Raw genomic sequence first — 17,084 nt, forward strand, 5'->3', positions numbered from 1 at the left:
GATTGGTTATAGAAAGTTATGGAGGAGACAATGTACACCTTTCAGTGCAAGGACACAACCAAACTGTCAACGGCGATGCCCTCAGGACGGGGGAGGAGTGGGGACCTTTACTTTATACATGTCTGTATTATTTCAATTTTGTACAAATAATATGCATTACTTTTGTAATTGATAAACCTTTAAAGAAAGCAAGGGTTTAGGAAAGCCCATGTTGAGTTGAATTCTTTGGCTGTACATTATTTTGCAATGGGCTACAGAACAAAGCACTTCTCATTAACAATAAAACATTTAACATTCTCTGCACAAAGTATGAAGGGCATAATTTGTAATCTGAACTTCATTTTACATTTGCATTTTTAAGGACAGTGGTTTGCATGTTTAAGGAAACTGTTATTCTTTTATAATTGTCTTTAATAAATCAAATAAATCAAAGCACTGCTGAAATAGCTTCCTGTGTGTAAAATGCAAGAGCACTGCTGAAATAGCTTCCTGTGTGTAAAATGCAAGAGCCACAAAACTCAAATCCAGTGTGTGAAATTATTCATTAATTAAAGACTTTCTTTGGAGAGAGAAAGACACAATCATGTAATATTCATAGATGGGTTAATTCCTCTGAATTTCTATTGATAACAAAGCAGAAATAAGGCAATTTACAATATCACTAATTTGTACCAACTAAGGGTGAACTGGTTTGGATCTAGTGTTACAATGAGTAGCCACCACAGAAGGGGACATAATGGACTTGGTTAAACAGGTATCCTAAATTTTAGAAAAGAGAGGTCAGGAAAATAGGTGTAACTCCAGATAATGCTGACAATTCAAAAAGAAACACGGAACTGGAAAGACTTTCTATGATAAATGAGCAATGAATGTAAAGAAGTCACTTTGCGCTCTTCTGAATCATTTTATAATATGAAAGAGGCAGAAAACAAGAATGTATACTGAACACGAATGTATGTATATTAGAAAAACTAAAGCTAGAAGCAGTTTAGGTTCAGGAAAAATGGTAAAGACAACCAAAAGACATTGTGGTAGTTACACTGAAAACAAAAAGAAAAAAGTCAATCTTTGGGGGAACATACTGCAATTTAACAAATGACCAAGAAAAAACAAAGGAACTCAACTCAAAAAAAGTCATATTTTTTAAAATGAGAAGGGGTTAAACAACTATAGAGGAAGAACCAAACCTCACATTGGTGAGAAAACAGTGAATATCAAACTATTTTTAATAAGTTTATGTTTGATACTCAAATGAGATATGATTACAGATAGGACATCACAATGGTAGCTGGTATTTTATCTTGGGAAATCATGAAAAACAAAACATTTCAGAAGACCTAGGAGGAATAAATGAGGTATAACTTTTAAAAAGGAAGCAAGAATATCTTCTATAAACCACACATTGTAAGCCCAGAATCTGGTATGTAAACAATTCCATAAATTAGCTGGCAAGCCCTAAAAAGAAGATAGTCAGCAACAGGAGGCAACAAGTGTTCCCTAAGAGTAGATCACGCCAACAAATTCTATTTCCCTTTAGAATCTGCTACTTGGTTAACAGTTCAGGGAATCTCACAGATGTAGAAACTAACCCTTTTTCCATTTTTGACAGGTTACTGGATTGGTGCATCAAGGCTAAGCAATACAGTGATAAATATTTATTTAAAAGCTTCAGCAAGACGTTGGCTTTCAGGAAAGATTTAAAGCAACAGAGATGATGGTTAAGAAGACGAACTGTGAAGCCTGAGGATAATAAGCACTTACATTTATTGTCGAGAAGATTAAATGAATAAAATATATGCAGCACTCAGAATAGTGGTGCCTGGCAGAGAATGAATTTTCTATGGGTCACTTTTTATTAACACCAATAACAAAATAATTGTTACTATTACATCCTTGTAAACATATTTGTATTCATCACATTAAAATACTTGGTACTGAGTAAGTCCACAAAAGGTTAGGGAACTTTATCCTTGGTCCTAATCTATTCAACAATTTTATCAGTGACTGAAAAGAAGATATACAGAAGGGAAAACACACAAAATCTGCAGATGATTCAAAGCCAGGAGAGAAAAGCAACTGCACATCCAAAATGAACCCTACCTTGGCCTCACATCACTAATGTCATATTTAAAAGGAATACTAATGTCCTAAGTTGAGGTAAAAACAAAATGAAAAACTTTTTCAAATTTAAGGATGGGATGAGATCTGCTTAATATGTCTTTTCTTTTAAATATTTGAAGAATTTTGTTGTTCCCAGATTCAATGAGCCAAGAGCACAATATAGCTCCTCTGAAAGGGGGTGAATTAACAAAAACTGAATTACTGGGAATATCCTGATCACAAGAAATAAGTCCCTGTGTATATGCCCTAGGAAAACCACACCTGGAATAATGTATTTAATCTGGTGTCACCAATTTTGAGTGTTATCCTGACATAGGCAGACAGGCGCTCAGGACAATGAGTGCCCTGGAGATGATGTGTATCAGGAACAGGAGAGCAGAAAACCTATCGTCTGCAGAAGAGAGAACTAGGGAAACAAAGGGAAGGTCCTTACATCAAAGGTGAGGGAATGACTTAGCTTCACTGAAGAACTTTCTAAACTTAGAGATAAAAAGACTGAGCTGCCTGGTCTCTCTGTCATTTAACAGTCCTATCAGAGATCATGGGACTGTGTGCCAGGGAGGTAGAGGAAAGAATTCCTTCACCAAATCAGAGCTCCCGAACTTGTGAGCTCAGCAGAGGGTAGGTGTTGTATTCACAGCATGTAGCTCAACACACAAATAGTCAATAGGGGGTTGACAGAGATAAGAGAACAGGAAAGGAGGAGGTTAGGGAAAAAGACATTCTTTAAGTCTCTTCCAGCTCTAACACTCTATTACTAATTTCTTTTCACAGTTAATAAATAATTTTTTTGGGGAAAATAAACCCCAAACTGTTTCTGTAAAATCCGGGTTAAAAGACATAGACAATAACATGGTAAGTCTTAACTTAGGATTACTTCATTTCTTTGTTTTCAAAACAAAGTAAAAAAAGATTTTAATCAGTCCTGAGAAGTTCCTACATCCTTTAGTTGTATCTGACTTCTTTTTGTTCTGGCTCCTCTTAAAAGCAATTATGAGGTCATTATAAAACTTCCTGCCTAACATTTTAAAACATTAAAAATTACAGCTAATATCAGTGTGTAACATAGAACCATGGGGAGAGCAAAGTATTCGACAACCAGAGAAAGTAATCTTGTGACTCAACTTTCTACAGGTCATCCTTAGGAAAAAAAGAAACAAACAAAACCCCCAAATTCCCATACATCTCCAGTAAGAAGCAAAGCACACTAATCAGAAACTAAAACCCTCTTTCCTGAAACCCAACCTGAAAAAGTCCCCCACTTTACCTTGGAGTCACCAATCAATGGAATGGCTTCAGCCAAAGCTGACCAGAAAATAACCTTCACATTTTCTTTTTCGAAGTATGTGGCCCAGGCACTCCGCTGCTCAGCAGTCAACAAGTCTGCCTTATTTATCAGAATAACGTTTTCCTTTTCGTCATCTATTTCTTTTACATAACATTCCTAGGCAAGACAAAGGTATTTTGGAAGGCCTCTTCAAAAAGGTAAAAATTAGGCTAATTATATCAAACATCACCAGCTGTGACTAAAAGTTTTTACTGCCCCATTTTTAAATCATTCCTAATTTAAAGATTTTAAATCATGGCACAGTCTATTGATCCTCTCAGTAAGCTTTGAAAAGTAGTTAGGTCATTTAATACTTAAGAAATTGGAAGGGTTAAAAAGAAATGCTTTCCTACCCTGTTGATGTGCATCAGGTTCTTTTTTCTTTAAACAATGTAGTTCCTCTCTATAATAATACTGAATTGTTTCTTTTAAACAAAGTTAAAGAACTGCATAACTAGATTTGTCAGCCAGCAGGGACTGGTCTTCAGCCAAGTGATGATTGCCAACAAGCACTCTCATCTTTCAATGTAAAAAGAAAGCCGAGACTCAGTAACTGAAATTATTGGGTTGTCGGAAAAGTCATAACGTATTTTTTCTGTTTTTCATTGCAAAAATGTGTCATGACTTTTCCAACAACCCAATAATTCCCAGGTTTGGCTCTTTGTTAGGAAATACACCAGAAGTAGAAAAGCTGACTTCCTAAGAGTTTCACCATTAAGAGTTTTGTTATTCACCAGCAGATTAAAAAAAAAAATCTGTATTATTACTACAATGGTCCTCAGTAGGAATACTTCATGTGTGTACAGTGTTTTATTAACTCAAAGCCTGTATCACATTATTTCCTGTGATTCTTATACCTTAATTATTGCCCCCTGTGGTTTACAAACTTAGTTTATTTGTAAAGCACCACAGGGGATAATAAATAAGGTGTTTGCCTACAGTCACTGCTATCCTACAGTGATGCTGTCCTCCCACCGCTGTGCCAAGGACTTGCAGTTTGAATCTTGTCACAATGTACTTACCAAATCCTCACATCTAAACAGGAGCGGGTTTCGAGCATCTACTATCTGCACCACGATATCGCTGCAAAACAAATGTGAGATACTCCAATTACTGTGACGTGAATGAAAACACTGACCATATAATAGTAGCAAACACTTTTCATACATTAAGCATTTGACATATTTAACTTTTTAAGGTACAATTATCCCCAGTTTATATATGAGGAAACTGAAGCTTACAACAGTTAAGTAACTTGTCAATGGTCACCAGCTACTAAGCGATGGAACCAGAATGAACTCAGGCAGTCTGGAGCAGGGGCCATGCTCTTAATCATAACATTCTCATGCTCTTAATATGGCGTAGAGGGGCTCTGATGAGGTTTCATTGCTAAAGCTTTACCTGTGTCTTCCAGTAAACTCTCTTGGAAAGATAAAAGAGCATTCCAAATTCTTCAAGGTGATGTCTACTGTATATTCAGTACCTAATCTACATTGTTAAGGCCTCAAAAAAACTAATATATCACCTGCTGACAGCTGGCCCTAGCAAAGCCTGTATCTCATTTAAACCCAGGGCTGACAAGAGAAAGCTTGTATCTGGCAAATAATCATTCATCTGTTCCAGAATATGTTGAAACAGCAAAAATACGAAACAGCAAAATATCAATTTAAGTTGCCATTCCGAAAAAAGAATGATGGGTGCAACTTATAAGATGTAGCAATAAGAAAACTTTCTGCAGCTGATAGCAAGCCCCTCAAACCCCTCAAAAATCTGGTGGGGACAACAGCAGCCCAGCATTGCAAGAATCAACATTTCACTTCTCCGGGAGGACCCTCCCTTCTTGCAGCCTCTGTGGGAAGGAAACACACTTTCTTTAAGGGCCAACTATGAATGCCACGGGGAGGGAGGAAGCCACAGATGCACTACACCTTACAGCAGTCTCCCCCAAAATCCAAATGTTGGCCTTTTCTGAGGTAACTCTTAAGCAACTATGCTGAACACCAAGGGAATGTATTACATCAGTTACCATTTATGAGAGGGCTTTTGACAAAGTGTATTTCCTTCAGAAGAGCTAAAATTACAGCATAATTGTGTGATTCCAAAGAACTCACAGACTTGCTATCTATGATGCATTGTTTTTAAATTCTCAAATTAAGCAGGTCCTAGTATTTTCTTCTTTAAGGTAATAGCTACTGCTTTCAAACTGTGAGGATTTAACAGTAAAGGCAGGAATGGTTGCAAAAAATTGACAAAGCTCAATGAACTAAAATTATAAAGTCTACAAACATTATATTTACCTGCTAAACATGCAGAAAGAATAATCAGCTTAGAAAAATCAGCAAGAAGACAAATTTAAGACAGCTTGCTTCGTGTGCTGAATTAGGATGCAGAGCGAAGTGCCAACAGTGTACCAGGAAGGGTTTATGCAATAATGGAAGTGCCTTATCTTACTGGAATAGTGTTCTACCCTCAGAGCTGCAGGAGTTTCCTGGGTTTCAGTGACATGTCATACATCAAATCTTTTCTAATAACTACTCTTGAAATTAAAGAGGCAGACGGCTTAGTTGCCTGTTGCCAAAAATGAGACATTTGCTGTACAGACCACACCAATAAATATTTCCTGTTAAAAGATGTGGCAGTAGTCACTTTATTGATAGTATTTTTATATACCTCAGATCCACTTTCATGTAATATAAACTATATTCCTTGAATTAGAAACATGTTCTCTTTTATAAAAAGAGAAATACCAAAAAAAAAAAAAATAGAGCAAGTAACACTGTAATCCAATTGAAGCTAGAAGTTTCAACAAGTATGGGCTCACTCTGGGGAAACCAACTGCTTATTTAGGGGGATAAAGGGCCTTCCTGTTAAACATGGAAAAACACATATGGTTACCTCTGTTCTCTCTTAAAACCTACAAAAATGAACGTAAAGGCTGGAACTCATGAGGACAAAGAGATAAGAAAGAAAAGCAACTAAGAAATGTCAAACCAATAAGAAGCAAGTCTGTTTATGCCCCAGAGCTCCAAGAAAGCTTAGGATTAGAAGCATCAGATCTAGCTCTCAAGGTGAGGGTGAGGTGTGGGACTAAACTCAACCTGGTTAGGGGGCTCTTGGGTCTGCTCACCTGTTCCATTCAACCAGGTAATTCCTCTCTAACCATTTACAAGTTTAATCCAAGTCCTGTTTTCTTCGTAACAATGCTAAATGTGCTAATATTCTTTTCCAAGAACCAGTCAACGCATCCTGTTTCCTAACGTTATTACTGGGTATATTTTATGGATTAAAATATATATATATACATCCTGAAGGTTCCTGGTTTAATAAACATCATTAAAAATATAAGGTTCATATATGGAGTCCTTGTTAAGTCCCAAAATGTTTCCTCAAATCCTTAGAAGAAAGCAAAAACCTTTTAACTATACCAAGGAAGTGAAACTGAAGAAAGTGGATTCACGAATTTCTAACAATCAGGACATGAAAAAAAACCTGAAAATCTCCCATACTCAATTTATCAAAATCATTCTCTTCTTTTCAAATCCCAATTAAAACAAATCACACCTTGATTTCCCCACTCCTTATCAATTGTTCCTTCCTCTGCTACGACTTGGCCCAACACCTTTCTATCTGTAACAGGAATCACACTCTGCTTTGCATTTTACTAGATATTGCGTTATCTGAGTGCAAAAACTGCATTTCATTTATCCGTGTGCCTGCTGCCTGGCGCTTAGCTTGGCCTGCTCCCCATAGCATATATATATATATATATTTTAAGATTTTGAAACTTTAAAATTTGAAATTTTAAAATTTGAAATTTGAATTGAACTGGGGAAATTTGAATTTTGAAATTTGAATTGGGGGAGGGGAACAGTGTTCTGGAATCGGGGAAGGGGAATAGACAAGTTGCTGTCCTTTTGTTCTTCAGTCTAGTTGTGGAGGATGTTGCTTCACTGGCCCATGTTGATATTATCATTGCGCTCTTCCTGGGTGAGGCAGATTGGTCGCTGGTCATTGGATGGCCTCTCACAGCGGCTCATGCCAGCTGACGGCCGCTCACTCTGGCTGCCAGCCACTCATGGTAACTTATGGCAGCCCACTGCAGCAGGGGCTGCAGCCTAGGCTGTCACCGGTGACTCACGGCAGCCCAGCTCCAGGTCGGGCTGTTGTTCACCATCTTAGCTGTAGAGGGCAGTGTCACTGGCCCTCATGTGGGATCCAAACCAGGGCCCTGCTGCTCAGAGCTGGTGTCCCAAGCCAGCTCTTAACCAACACGCCACTTGGCCGGCCCTCCCCATAGCATATTTACTTTTTGCAGACAGATACCTACCCCTTTTTACACCTGTATTTTCATATTACCAGGAGGAATTCAATATATATTAGCTAAAATAATTATAGGTGCTTTAGAACTCATCTTACAGTACACATTTGTTATTCTTACAAGTTTATCAATGTGTTCCTCTAATAACAAAAAATCTATATTTTAAAAGAACTATAATATCACACTTTGTTTTTATAATAATTCTCAACAACCCTTTGCACAGCTTAATCCTGCCCTCCCCTCCTGCCCCATCCTTGGGCCTATAAACATATATCAACATCCAAATCTAATGTAACACCTCCACAACATCATCATCACCACCCGCCCCCAAATGGTAATTTACCTTCTCTCAATCACTCTCCAAAGCTGGCGCCAAAAGTCCAAATTTCTTTCAAATGGAGTCATTATCAGCTTTTGTTCCTCTTCTAGCCTGGCTTTAAAATGAGAAGTTTATACCTTTGCCATATTATAGTAGAAGGTTTTAAGCAAAATACACACACTAAAACTCACTGCATTAAAAAATTAGTACACAACTATTAACTGTCAAATTATTTTTATATATTTTCTGCTGAGTCAATATGAAAATCAAATTCAAGTTTTATAGTTAATCTATTTAAGCCCTGGAAGTTCATCTATCACACAAAGTGACACTGGTCCCAGACATCTCTTCCTAGAAGAATGCTCGAGAGCAGTGATCAATTCCAGGGTGACTAATGGCTGGAGAAGGGTATGAAAAGGAGAAAAGGCCAGGAATGGAACAGAGTAACTAACTCACCATCTTTGTACAAGGATTCACATGTGCCCAACAATACTGTTTGCACACACACCAATTTGTGCTTAAAAGGAGAAATCTACCACTTCTCTTTTAAAAGAAACAAGCTTTCAAAATGCAAAGAGCAATGCAAGCACACCAAAATGCCTGACTCAGAATTTCAAGGCAAATCTTGAGATAATCTAACCCTCACCGGACAAGTTGACGTCTCCATTCTAGAAAGTTATCTTTCTCTGCCTGTTTGAGTTCTTCAGGGCTAGTTTTTTTGTCCCACTTTGGTCTGAAAACAATCATAGAGAAAAAAATATTTCACGTTAGTTACCAAAATAAAACAGACGATTTGGGTGTAATAATGGCAGCTGAAAAAAGGTGGCAGGAAAAAGGTGAATACCAAAGTAAAAATTTTAGGGGGCCGGCCGAGTGGCTCAGTTGGCTAAGAGCTCGCTCAAGAGTTTGAGCTCTGAGCAACAGTGGTTCGAGTCCAGCCCAAGCTGAGCAGCCGCTGAGCTGCCAACAGGTAGCAGGATGGCTCAGCTAAAAAAAAAAANAAAAAAAAAAAAAAAAAAAAAAAAAAACAAAGTAAAAATTTTATACTCAGTGGCTTTGATATGCCTTGTGCTATACATTCTTGTGCAACTCACCTCCTCGGTATACAGAGGAACTGTTTGTTTTCTTCATGCAGCTTCTTAATTCTCTGGCTCTCCTCAAAAGAGAGCAGTCCAGTTTTAGCCTCAGGAAGCACAAATTTAATATTAAGCTTCTCTGTTTATGGAAAAGAAAACTACTGTTACTTAAGAGGCAATATACGTAGATAGTGAATGTTGGTCATTACTTCGGAAACTAACAATATGAGCACCTAAAACAGAATTTAAGCTTTCTTGATTTAGATTCCTCTAGCCTTGGATAAATTATAATTTACAACTGAAGTTTTCTATAAAAAAAAAAAATAAGAAAGGAATAATAATAAACCATCTTCACTAAATCTTTCAAAAGGTCAACCATTTTTTCAAGTACTGATTTTATAAAACTTCTATGCTATATGCAGTAAAAGTGGAAGGAATGACAACGGGAATGGGTGGAAATGCAAAGATTCAGCAAAGAGACTCACTCCTATGAGAACTGGCGAGTTACTACATTGTTATAACTTATATATTTATGATGAACACCCACACTTAATGCCATATAAGAAGTCAAAAGAATAAAATAAATGTGAAGTATACATGTATGAGATACAGAGACCTCCGTGACAGGGCTCGATTCCCATCCCCTCCCCGAGTTGCTCCAGGCTTCTCTATTTTACCACACAGTCACCCTGTCTCCTTGGGCCAGTGACTCCACGGAAAAGAACCTATAAAGCCAGCTAAGCTTCTTACCAAAATGCCAAGGGAAGGTCCTATTCTAAGATAACAGGACATCTTCACCAAAGTTTGTCCTGACATTTAAGAAAAGGCTGCAGTCTGTATGTAACCCTCTTTAGATTACCAATCCATCGATGACCTTGTCTGCACAGTCTGGTAACCTAGACTACAGCCAACCCAACCATATTCTCTTACATGTTATCCTCAACCAACAGTCCAAAAAACACCCAAGCCCCATATTTGATAATTCTTTTACATTTTCATTCCTCCTTCCAATGGTGATCTCCCACACAATGTCCAACCACTGTACATGCCTCTGGCCCCTTGTTTGTTTCCTCTTCCCCCAGTCCATCATCCAGTTTGTAACTTCACTTCTTTCCTTATTTGGCTAAAACCATATGGTACATACATTCAACCACTGCTAACTGAACATCAACATTCTTCACTCTACTGTACCCACTCCCAAATCTCCAACCTTAGGTAAAGCCAACTATCCTTTCTGGTTCTTATTTCAGTAGCAATGTTTTGAGTGCTGCTACAAGTAATCACACAGGAATGTAGACACCTGTCTGTTTACCACCAACACCTTTGACACCAAATATGTGGGTTTTACCACACCAATTCTCTGACTCTCCAACCAACTGGGTCTCCTAAAATTCAATTTTATTCTGACACTAACTATAAAGACTCCACAGATTTAAGGACACAGTACCATGACTGGTCCACTTCAGACATGTAAGCATGACTGATTAAATCATTGGCCACTGGTGATAAGCTCAATTTCTACTACCTGGGGTAGTGGGGGCGGGGGGGTCTGAAAATTCCAACCCTCTAATCACAGGGCTGGCTCCTGTGGCAAACAGCTCTCACTAGTCACTTCTCCTCTAGCCCCTATTACTCAAGAAATTACAAGGGTTTCAGAAGCTTTTGTATCAGAAACTATGGATGAAAACTATATATATATATGTGTATATACATATATATATATATGTGTGTGTGTGTATATATATGTGTATGTATCACATCATACCTTCCTCTTATTTGCTAAAAATAAGAAATGAATGCTATCTGTGCCATCTTTAAAAAAGTGGAGGGTCCCCAGTGAACACGTGGGATTTCTCATTATTTTGTACTCTTTGGTTAGGTAAGGGACTCATATGAGAACCTACTGAAAAACTATGGAGCATTATCCAATCCAAAAATTACTTACGTGTACACACACGTGTACTTACATGTACACACACACACGTGCCCAATTTTGCATGGAATCTGAGGGGCTCACAGACAGCTGAAACTTGTAATCTCCAAGTTAAGAATCCCTGACCCTGTGTGTCCAGCAGACAAGTGCCATTGCAGGTCATAGAGAATTGAGGTGAACTTCTATCACCTCTACATTATTAAGAGAAAGGAAGAGAAGATATGAAATAAATTTTAACAAGGAATTTTACTGGATTTCAAGAGGTTTATAGGATTTTATTATGTAGACACAATTGATCAAATTACTGGCCACTAGTGATTAAGAAAATCTCCAGTCCCTCTCACCTCCCCAGAGGTGGGCTGAAAGTTCCAGCCCTCTATTCCAAGGTCTGTCTGGAGATCAACCCTCATCCTGAAGTTATCTAGAGGTCCCCAACCACCAATAATCACATTAGCATACAAAAAGACACTCATCACTCCAGAGATTCCAAAGGTCATATATGAGTATATACTGTAGGTTCCAAAAAAATGTATATACATGACTTGTATTTATCTTTTATCAGTATATATTGAATTTTACAATTTTAATAGCTTTTTCCTTTCTTAAAATGTGTATACATTTTTTTTGCACCGTGTGTGTGTGTGTATTTCTTGTCATATCCAATATCACACTGCCACTATAAGTGTATGGGCTCAACATTAGCTAAGTCCTTAGGACTTCCCATAGAAGGAAGAAAATTCTCCTATGTTCTTGGTTCATTTCTCCCATTCCCTAAACTGTAAATAATCTCAAGCTCCCTGATCCTCCTTTGCCCACTTCCTTTCAGAAGATGACCTTCTACCTTAATAAGAGAAAAAAAATGAAGCCATTAGATTGCACCCTCTCAACTTCTCATCTGGCACACATTTCTCAATGTGTGCACCCACCTTTGGCGTCCTTCTTTCAGCTTCAGTAGAAGCTGCACTCCTCCTTTTGTACAAAGCTAATCTCCAATTTTGTTTTCGAGCCTATTCTATCCCTACTTCCTCTGGGACTCAAACTTTGCTCCATTTCCTCATTAATCTCTATTTTCTTTCAGGTTTTTAAAAATTAATTTTTAATTACACAGTTACACACTACATAAACTCTCCTTATAAAAACTTCAACCATACAGTAAGGCATACATTTTCTCTGACCAACCCTCCTCAACCTCCTCCCCACCTGTGCAATCCCAGTTCCCTCCATTGAGGATACCGATTAAATGTGTAGCTTTCCAAGTTTTTTTTTCCGTAATATACACATACAATATATGGATTGGTCAGATTTTTTTGAATAATTTTTTTTTAATTACAGTTGACATGTAATATTAGTTTCAGGTATACAACATAATGATTAGAAATTTACAGTATGTGTAGTACTCAGGTTAGATTATCTTTTTAATGCAAGTGGTACCATACTATATGCACTATTCTGCAACTTGGTCTTTTCATTTGATAATAGATTTTGGAGATCCTTCATATTAGTATCTAGAAATTTACCACATTTTTTTAAACTGCCAAATGGTATTTCATAGTATGTCTATACCAGTTTATTTAGCCATTTTGCCACCTATTGAACATTTAGGCTGTTTCCAAGTGTTCACCGTTAAATAAAATACAACATCACCTGTGAACTTGTTAGAAATGCAAATTCTCAGGCTCAACTCACACCTACTGAATCACCAGAAAGGGAGCCCAGGAATCTCTGTAACAAGTTTTCCAGATAATTCTGATATTCACTAAAATTTGAGAACCACTGTTCTAGCATAGGTACTAAAAAGTGGAAATGCTGGGTCATAGATATGCACTTAAAATTTTTGATAGATACTGCCAAACAAAATGTTATATTTTCAACTTCTCCCTCTCTATTGGCTCTCACCCCATAACATATGCACATGCTAATATTAACCTTGATCTTATACACACATGCACACATACATATATAAACACACACCTTTCTTTCCCTGTCATAGTCAAATACAGTAAACCCTTGGGTTACGAGTAACTTGGTTTGCAAGTGTTCCGCAAGACGAGCAAACATTTCTAATACATTTTAACTTGGTAAACGAGCTATGTCTTGCAATAAAAGTAGTTTGTTTCCGGTACAAATTATACCCGCAAACCAAGGTATTACTGTACCTCAAAAGAATACAAAGCTCTCATTAACTCTATTTCCTTACTTTCCACTCCCTTTTTCTCTTACCTCCAATTATGGTTCTACTACTCCTCGTTATTCTTCACTTACTCCACCCCCTGCACAAAGTCTGGTTTATTCTGCTCCCTGACAATACTGTTCCTATCCTTTTCCTCACTCTTCTACTATTGCTATTTCAGTTCCGGCCTGCTTCCCTGATTGGACTAAATCAAGTCTCCTAACTGGTCTTCCTCAAAATTCACCAGTGATCTTTAATAAAATATGAAATCATGTTTTATGCTTGCAAACACCCCTCAAAAGTTTCTTTAAAGCCCTTATTCTCTCCAGAACCTGGCCCTTGCCCACCTCCCCAGTGTACGCTCATCACATCCTGTCCCTGTGTATTGCAAGGACCAGCAAGGCCAAGCTTCTAACCATTTTTTGAACAACGTAGGCTGCTGCTCACATTTTAGTCTGAGTCCTCTGACTGCTGTATCATCTCACTTATCCTTCCAACATCTACCAATCTTTTGCGACTCAGCCCAGGGTAAAGCTTTCCCTAACCAACCCTAGTCTGCCTTCAGATAGAAATGAGTACTAACTCCATCTTTTATGACCCCATTGTCTGCTACAGACTTCTTTTATTGCACCTAAAACAAAATTCTAAAGAAACAAAATTTGTCTTATTCAACATTGCACTCTGAGAGTCAGTGCAGTGCCTGAGAGTAGCTGGGGCTCAATAAAAGCATTCTGAACAAAAGAATGAATTTGTTAAATAACATAACATTTACAATAATAAAAGAGCAATAGAAATAATAGTTTATAATGTTATCTCTGTGCCAGGTATTTTTCTTAGTGCTTTGAAACATATTAAAAAAAAAAAAAAAAGGAGAACAGTGACTAAAACAAATTACACACATGGAAAAAAGTCACTATAATGTGTTGACACATGCTTTCAAATACAATTCAAATTGCCTAAGTGACAGCAGCAAGCCCAGGACTTTGCTCGTAACAATGGTATCAGAAAACGTTCTGGAAAATGCTGGTATTGTCCACTATAATGTTGACTGGTCTTTTTCCTATGAGAGATTGAGATTCTTGAACTTGATACGATGATATATACGTTGAAGTGGGTTTTTTTGGAGCTGAATTTTAAAACCGTGGTACATTCAGTAGCTCACAGCTTAAGCTCATCTGGACTTTCCCATAATACTTCTGGGATATTTATTTGCCTTTGGGTTAAAGACAGCTCATTTATGAGTTTAGCAGGGTTCACAAAACACTTCCATCTAGGCTTATTTGTATCTATCTAGTCAGCAAAAACAGAAATGTGATTAGTGTCAGAGGCACTCAGTAATAAACAACTTACCAGCTGCGAATTCTGTTCCTGCAAGTTCTGCAGTTGCAAGGAAGTCATCAAGGGAGCTTTGTTCAGTCACCGACTGAAGATTAAGACGACCCCAATCATAGCCATCATTGAGTTCACTTGTGTGCAACTATGAATAAAACAGGGTAAAAATAGAGCTACTCTAATCAGCTCTTGAAATCCAAACAAACTCTAAAATCCCAAGGAACTCTTTTGTGGTCTTGAGCATGATGTCAACCCCTTCATAGTCAATATTAATAATAGTTAACATTTAAATGAGCATTTTTTTACTTCATGATAGGCACTTTACATTCATTATTTCACTAAATTTTCAAAATCATTTGAAGCAAATTTTAATGTCTTTATTTCACTTGATGAGGAAACAGGCTTAAATAGATAAAATAAATTGTCTATAGTTGCAGCTAATAAGTGTTAGAGGTAGAATTTGAACCCAGGTTCTCTGGTCCTGGCAGCCACAGTTAGTCAAAAATTTTTTATGGAGACCCACACTTAAATATCTTTTATACAGTGACCCAAGTGCTGTGATACACAGTGATACAACTGTGTACTATTCAGTAGAGTAAAATGGAAACAAAATAATCCTGACAAAGTTACCTTACTACATAATACACTCTGACATGTTGAATTCTATTCTGTTGGGTTAAATAATCGCTAGTTGCAACCTACTTAACTGATTACCAGATAAAACCAGAGTTTGATAAACACCATCCTGGCTACATGCTCAGTACAGGTACAAATAAATGCAAAAATTGAAGGTTAAAAGGTTACATGGTTTGCCCAAGGCTACAGAATCAGCAAAAATCAGGCTAAAGATTAGAATCCAGTTCTTTAGAATTAGTATTTAACCTTTCCATCACTTCCTAAAGCATATATTACTAAGAAGTTGCTTCAAAATCAGCCAAAATTATCAGTAATCTAGTGTTCAGAGTAACTCTGGCCTGATAAATACTGATGAGCCCTCAATATTGCTTACTCTGCATACTGTATGGATGGAAATTTGATGGTGTGATAGTGGCACACAAATAGCACCAGGTACATCTTTGACCTTAGCGCAGATTCTTACTGAGAAGTTAGTAAGTCTCAAATAACTAGGGTTATGAATGGTAGAATACCAAGCACAAGTTAAACTACATTGTCCATTTTTCAAGGATCCTAAAACTATCGTCCCTAGGGGTACAAAACATTAGGCCGACCCCGCCACAATCTGGAGTTGTTCATCTTTGAGCAAAACCACTAAGAAATAGCAGGGGTGAAGCAGGAATTGGAGTTCTTATCTATTCCTAGTAGCAACCCAACACTATAGGGGAGTAAATTCTTTGACCAAATTAATACAAAAAGAAGTAGTTTTTGTGTCTTTCCTGCTCAGAAGCTTCCAAACGCTCCCATAGCTTATAAAGCAAAGACCAAACTGTTATTCTGACACTTAAGACCCTCCCAAGATCTCACTCCAGCCAAATCATCACACTAGCCTTCCTTTCAAGCCTCTACCTCTGTGTCCTCTGTTCCTCCTAGAAGAAGGACCTGCTTATTGGTGTGGCAGAAGCTTACATTCATCCTTCAAAACCCTACTTACTCGTCACCTCCGATGGAAAATTTCCCTGTGCCCTCTGACTCCACGCTTCGCACATTCACACTCTCACAACTAGACAGAAAGTTTGAGAAAGATGACAAAGTCTGTCTTACCCAGGAGTCGGTGTGACGGTGATTACGGCTCCGCTGAGTCTGATGGCGGATAAGGGCCCGGCCGAGGGACCCAGCACCTGGAGCTCTCCTCCTGCCCATGGCAAAACAGTCGCCACACGAACCTCCTCTGCCGAACGAGCGCGTTTTCCGGTATCCTAGAACTCAATCCCCGGAAGTGGCGTAGGAGCGAGCCCAAGTAGTGGAGGCCCGCGTTTAACGTAAAAAGGAATAAGTTGCTCCTTTTTATATCTCGAGTTTACCATTACTATAGAACATAAATCTAAATATTTCCTAGTAGCTTAATTTTTCATAGATATTTCTAATACTATCTCAAATTTGAATACAGTTATGGAATCAAAGAATGGTACCGTCCAGATTTGTGCGTCAGTCTTTAGCGTCCGGCGAGAAACTAGAAGAGCTGGAAAACTTGGCCGTTCGTGTTCGCGGTACTAACCGCCTGAAGGCTGTTTTAGTCGAGGAGAGGGCGGAGACTCGGGGGAAGGATATTTCCGTGCTTACTGCGAGGCAGCTGGCCTTGACACCTAGCTCTTGTTTTCTGCTGGTGTTCCAAGGTATTGCCTCGCCGCTGTCAATCCCATCAACTAAATAGCTTTTTGTTTAGTCTTCCAGATCTGCGAATTGGGGAGAAAAACCTGGCCTTCGGAATGGGAGAATGAATAATGTTTCCAGAATTTGGCAAGGTTGCAGGGAAAGCCATCAGGATCAGATTTAAAAGCTTAATTTCAAATAGTAGTTATACGAGGATTTT

General features: G+C 38.0%; 1 protein-coding gene across 1 annotated transcript in view; it reads right to left on the reverse strand.

Annotated features, from left to right (window-relative positions):
* The window catches only part of LSG1 (large 60S subunit nuclear export GTPase 1), a 28,662-nt gene extending 12,203 nt beyond the window's left edge, over nt 1-16,459 (reverse strand). The window contains exons 1-7 of the mRNA XM_019651257.1: nt 16,316-16,459; nt 14,615-14,741; nt 9,180-9,300; nt 8,732-8,818; nt 8,110-8,196; nt 4,471-4,531; nt 3,389-3,565 (exon numbers count right to left, since the gene is read on the reverse strand). Of these exons, the coding sequence (XP_019506802.1) occupies nt 3,389-3,565; nt 4,471-4,531; nt 8,110-8,196; nt 8,732-8,818; nt 9,180-9,300; nt 14,615-14,741; nt 16,316-16,414 (759 nt within the window). The 5' untranslated portion in view covers nt 16,415-16,459. The remainder of the gene's footprint in view (nt 1-3,388; nt 3,566-4,470; nt 4,532-8,109; nt 8,197-8,731; nt 8,819-9,179; nt 9,301-14,614; nt 14,742-16,315) is intronic.
* Between the last annotated feature and the right edge of the window lie 625 nt (nt 16,460-17,084).

The sequence above is a fragment of the Hipposideros armiger genome, unplaced genomic scaffold (genome assembly GCF_001890085.2).
Source record: "Hipposideros armiger isolate ML-2016 unplaced genomic scaffold, ASM189008v1 scaffold_8, whole genome shotgun sequence".
Lineage (NCBI taxonomy): Eukaryota > Metazoa > Chordata > Mammalia > Chiroptera > Hipposideridae > Hipposideros > Hipposideros armiger.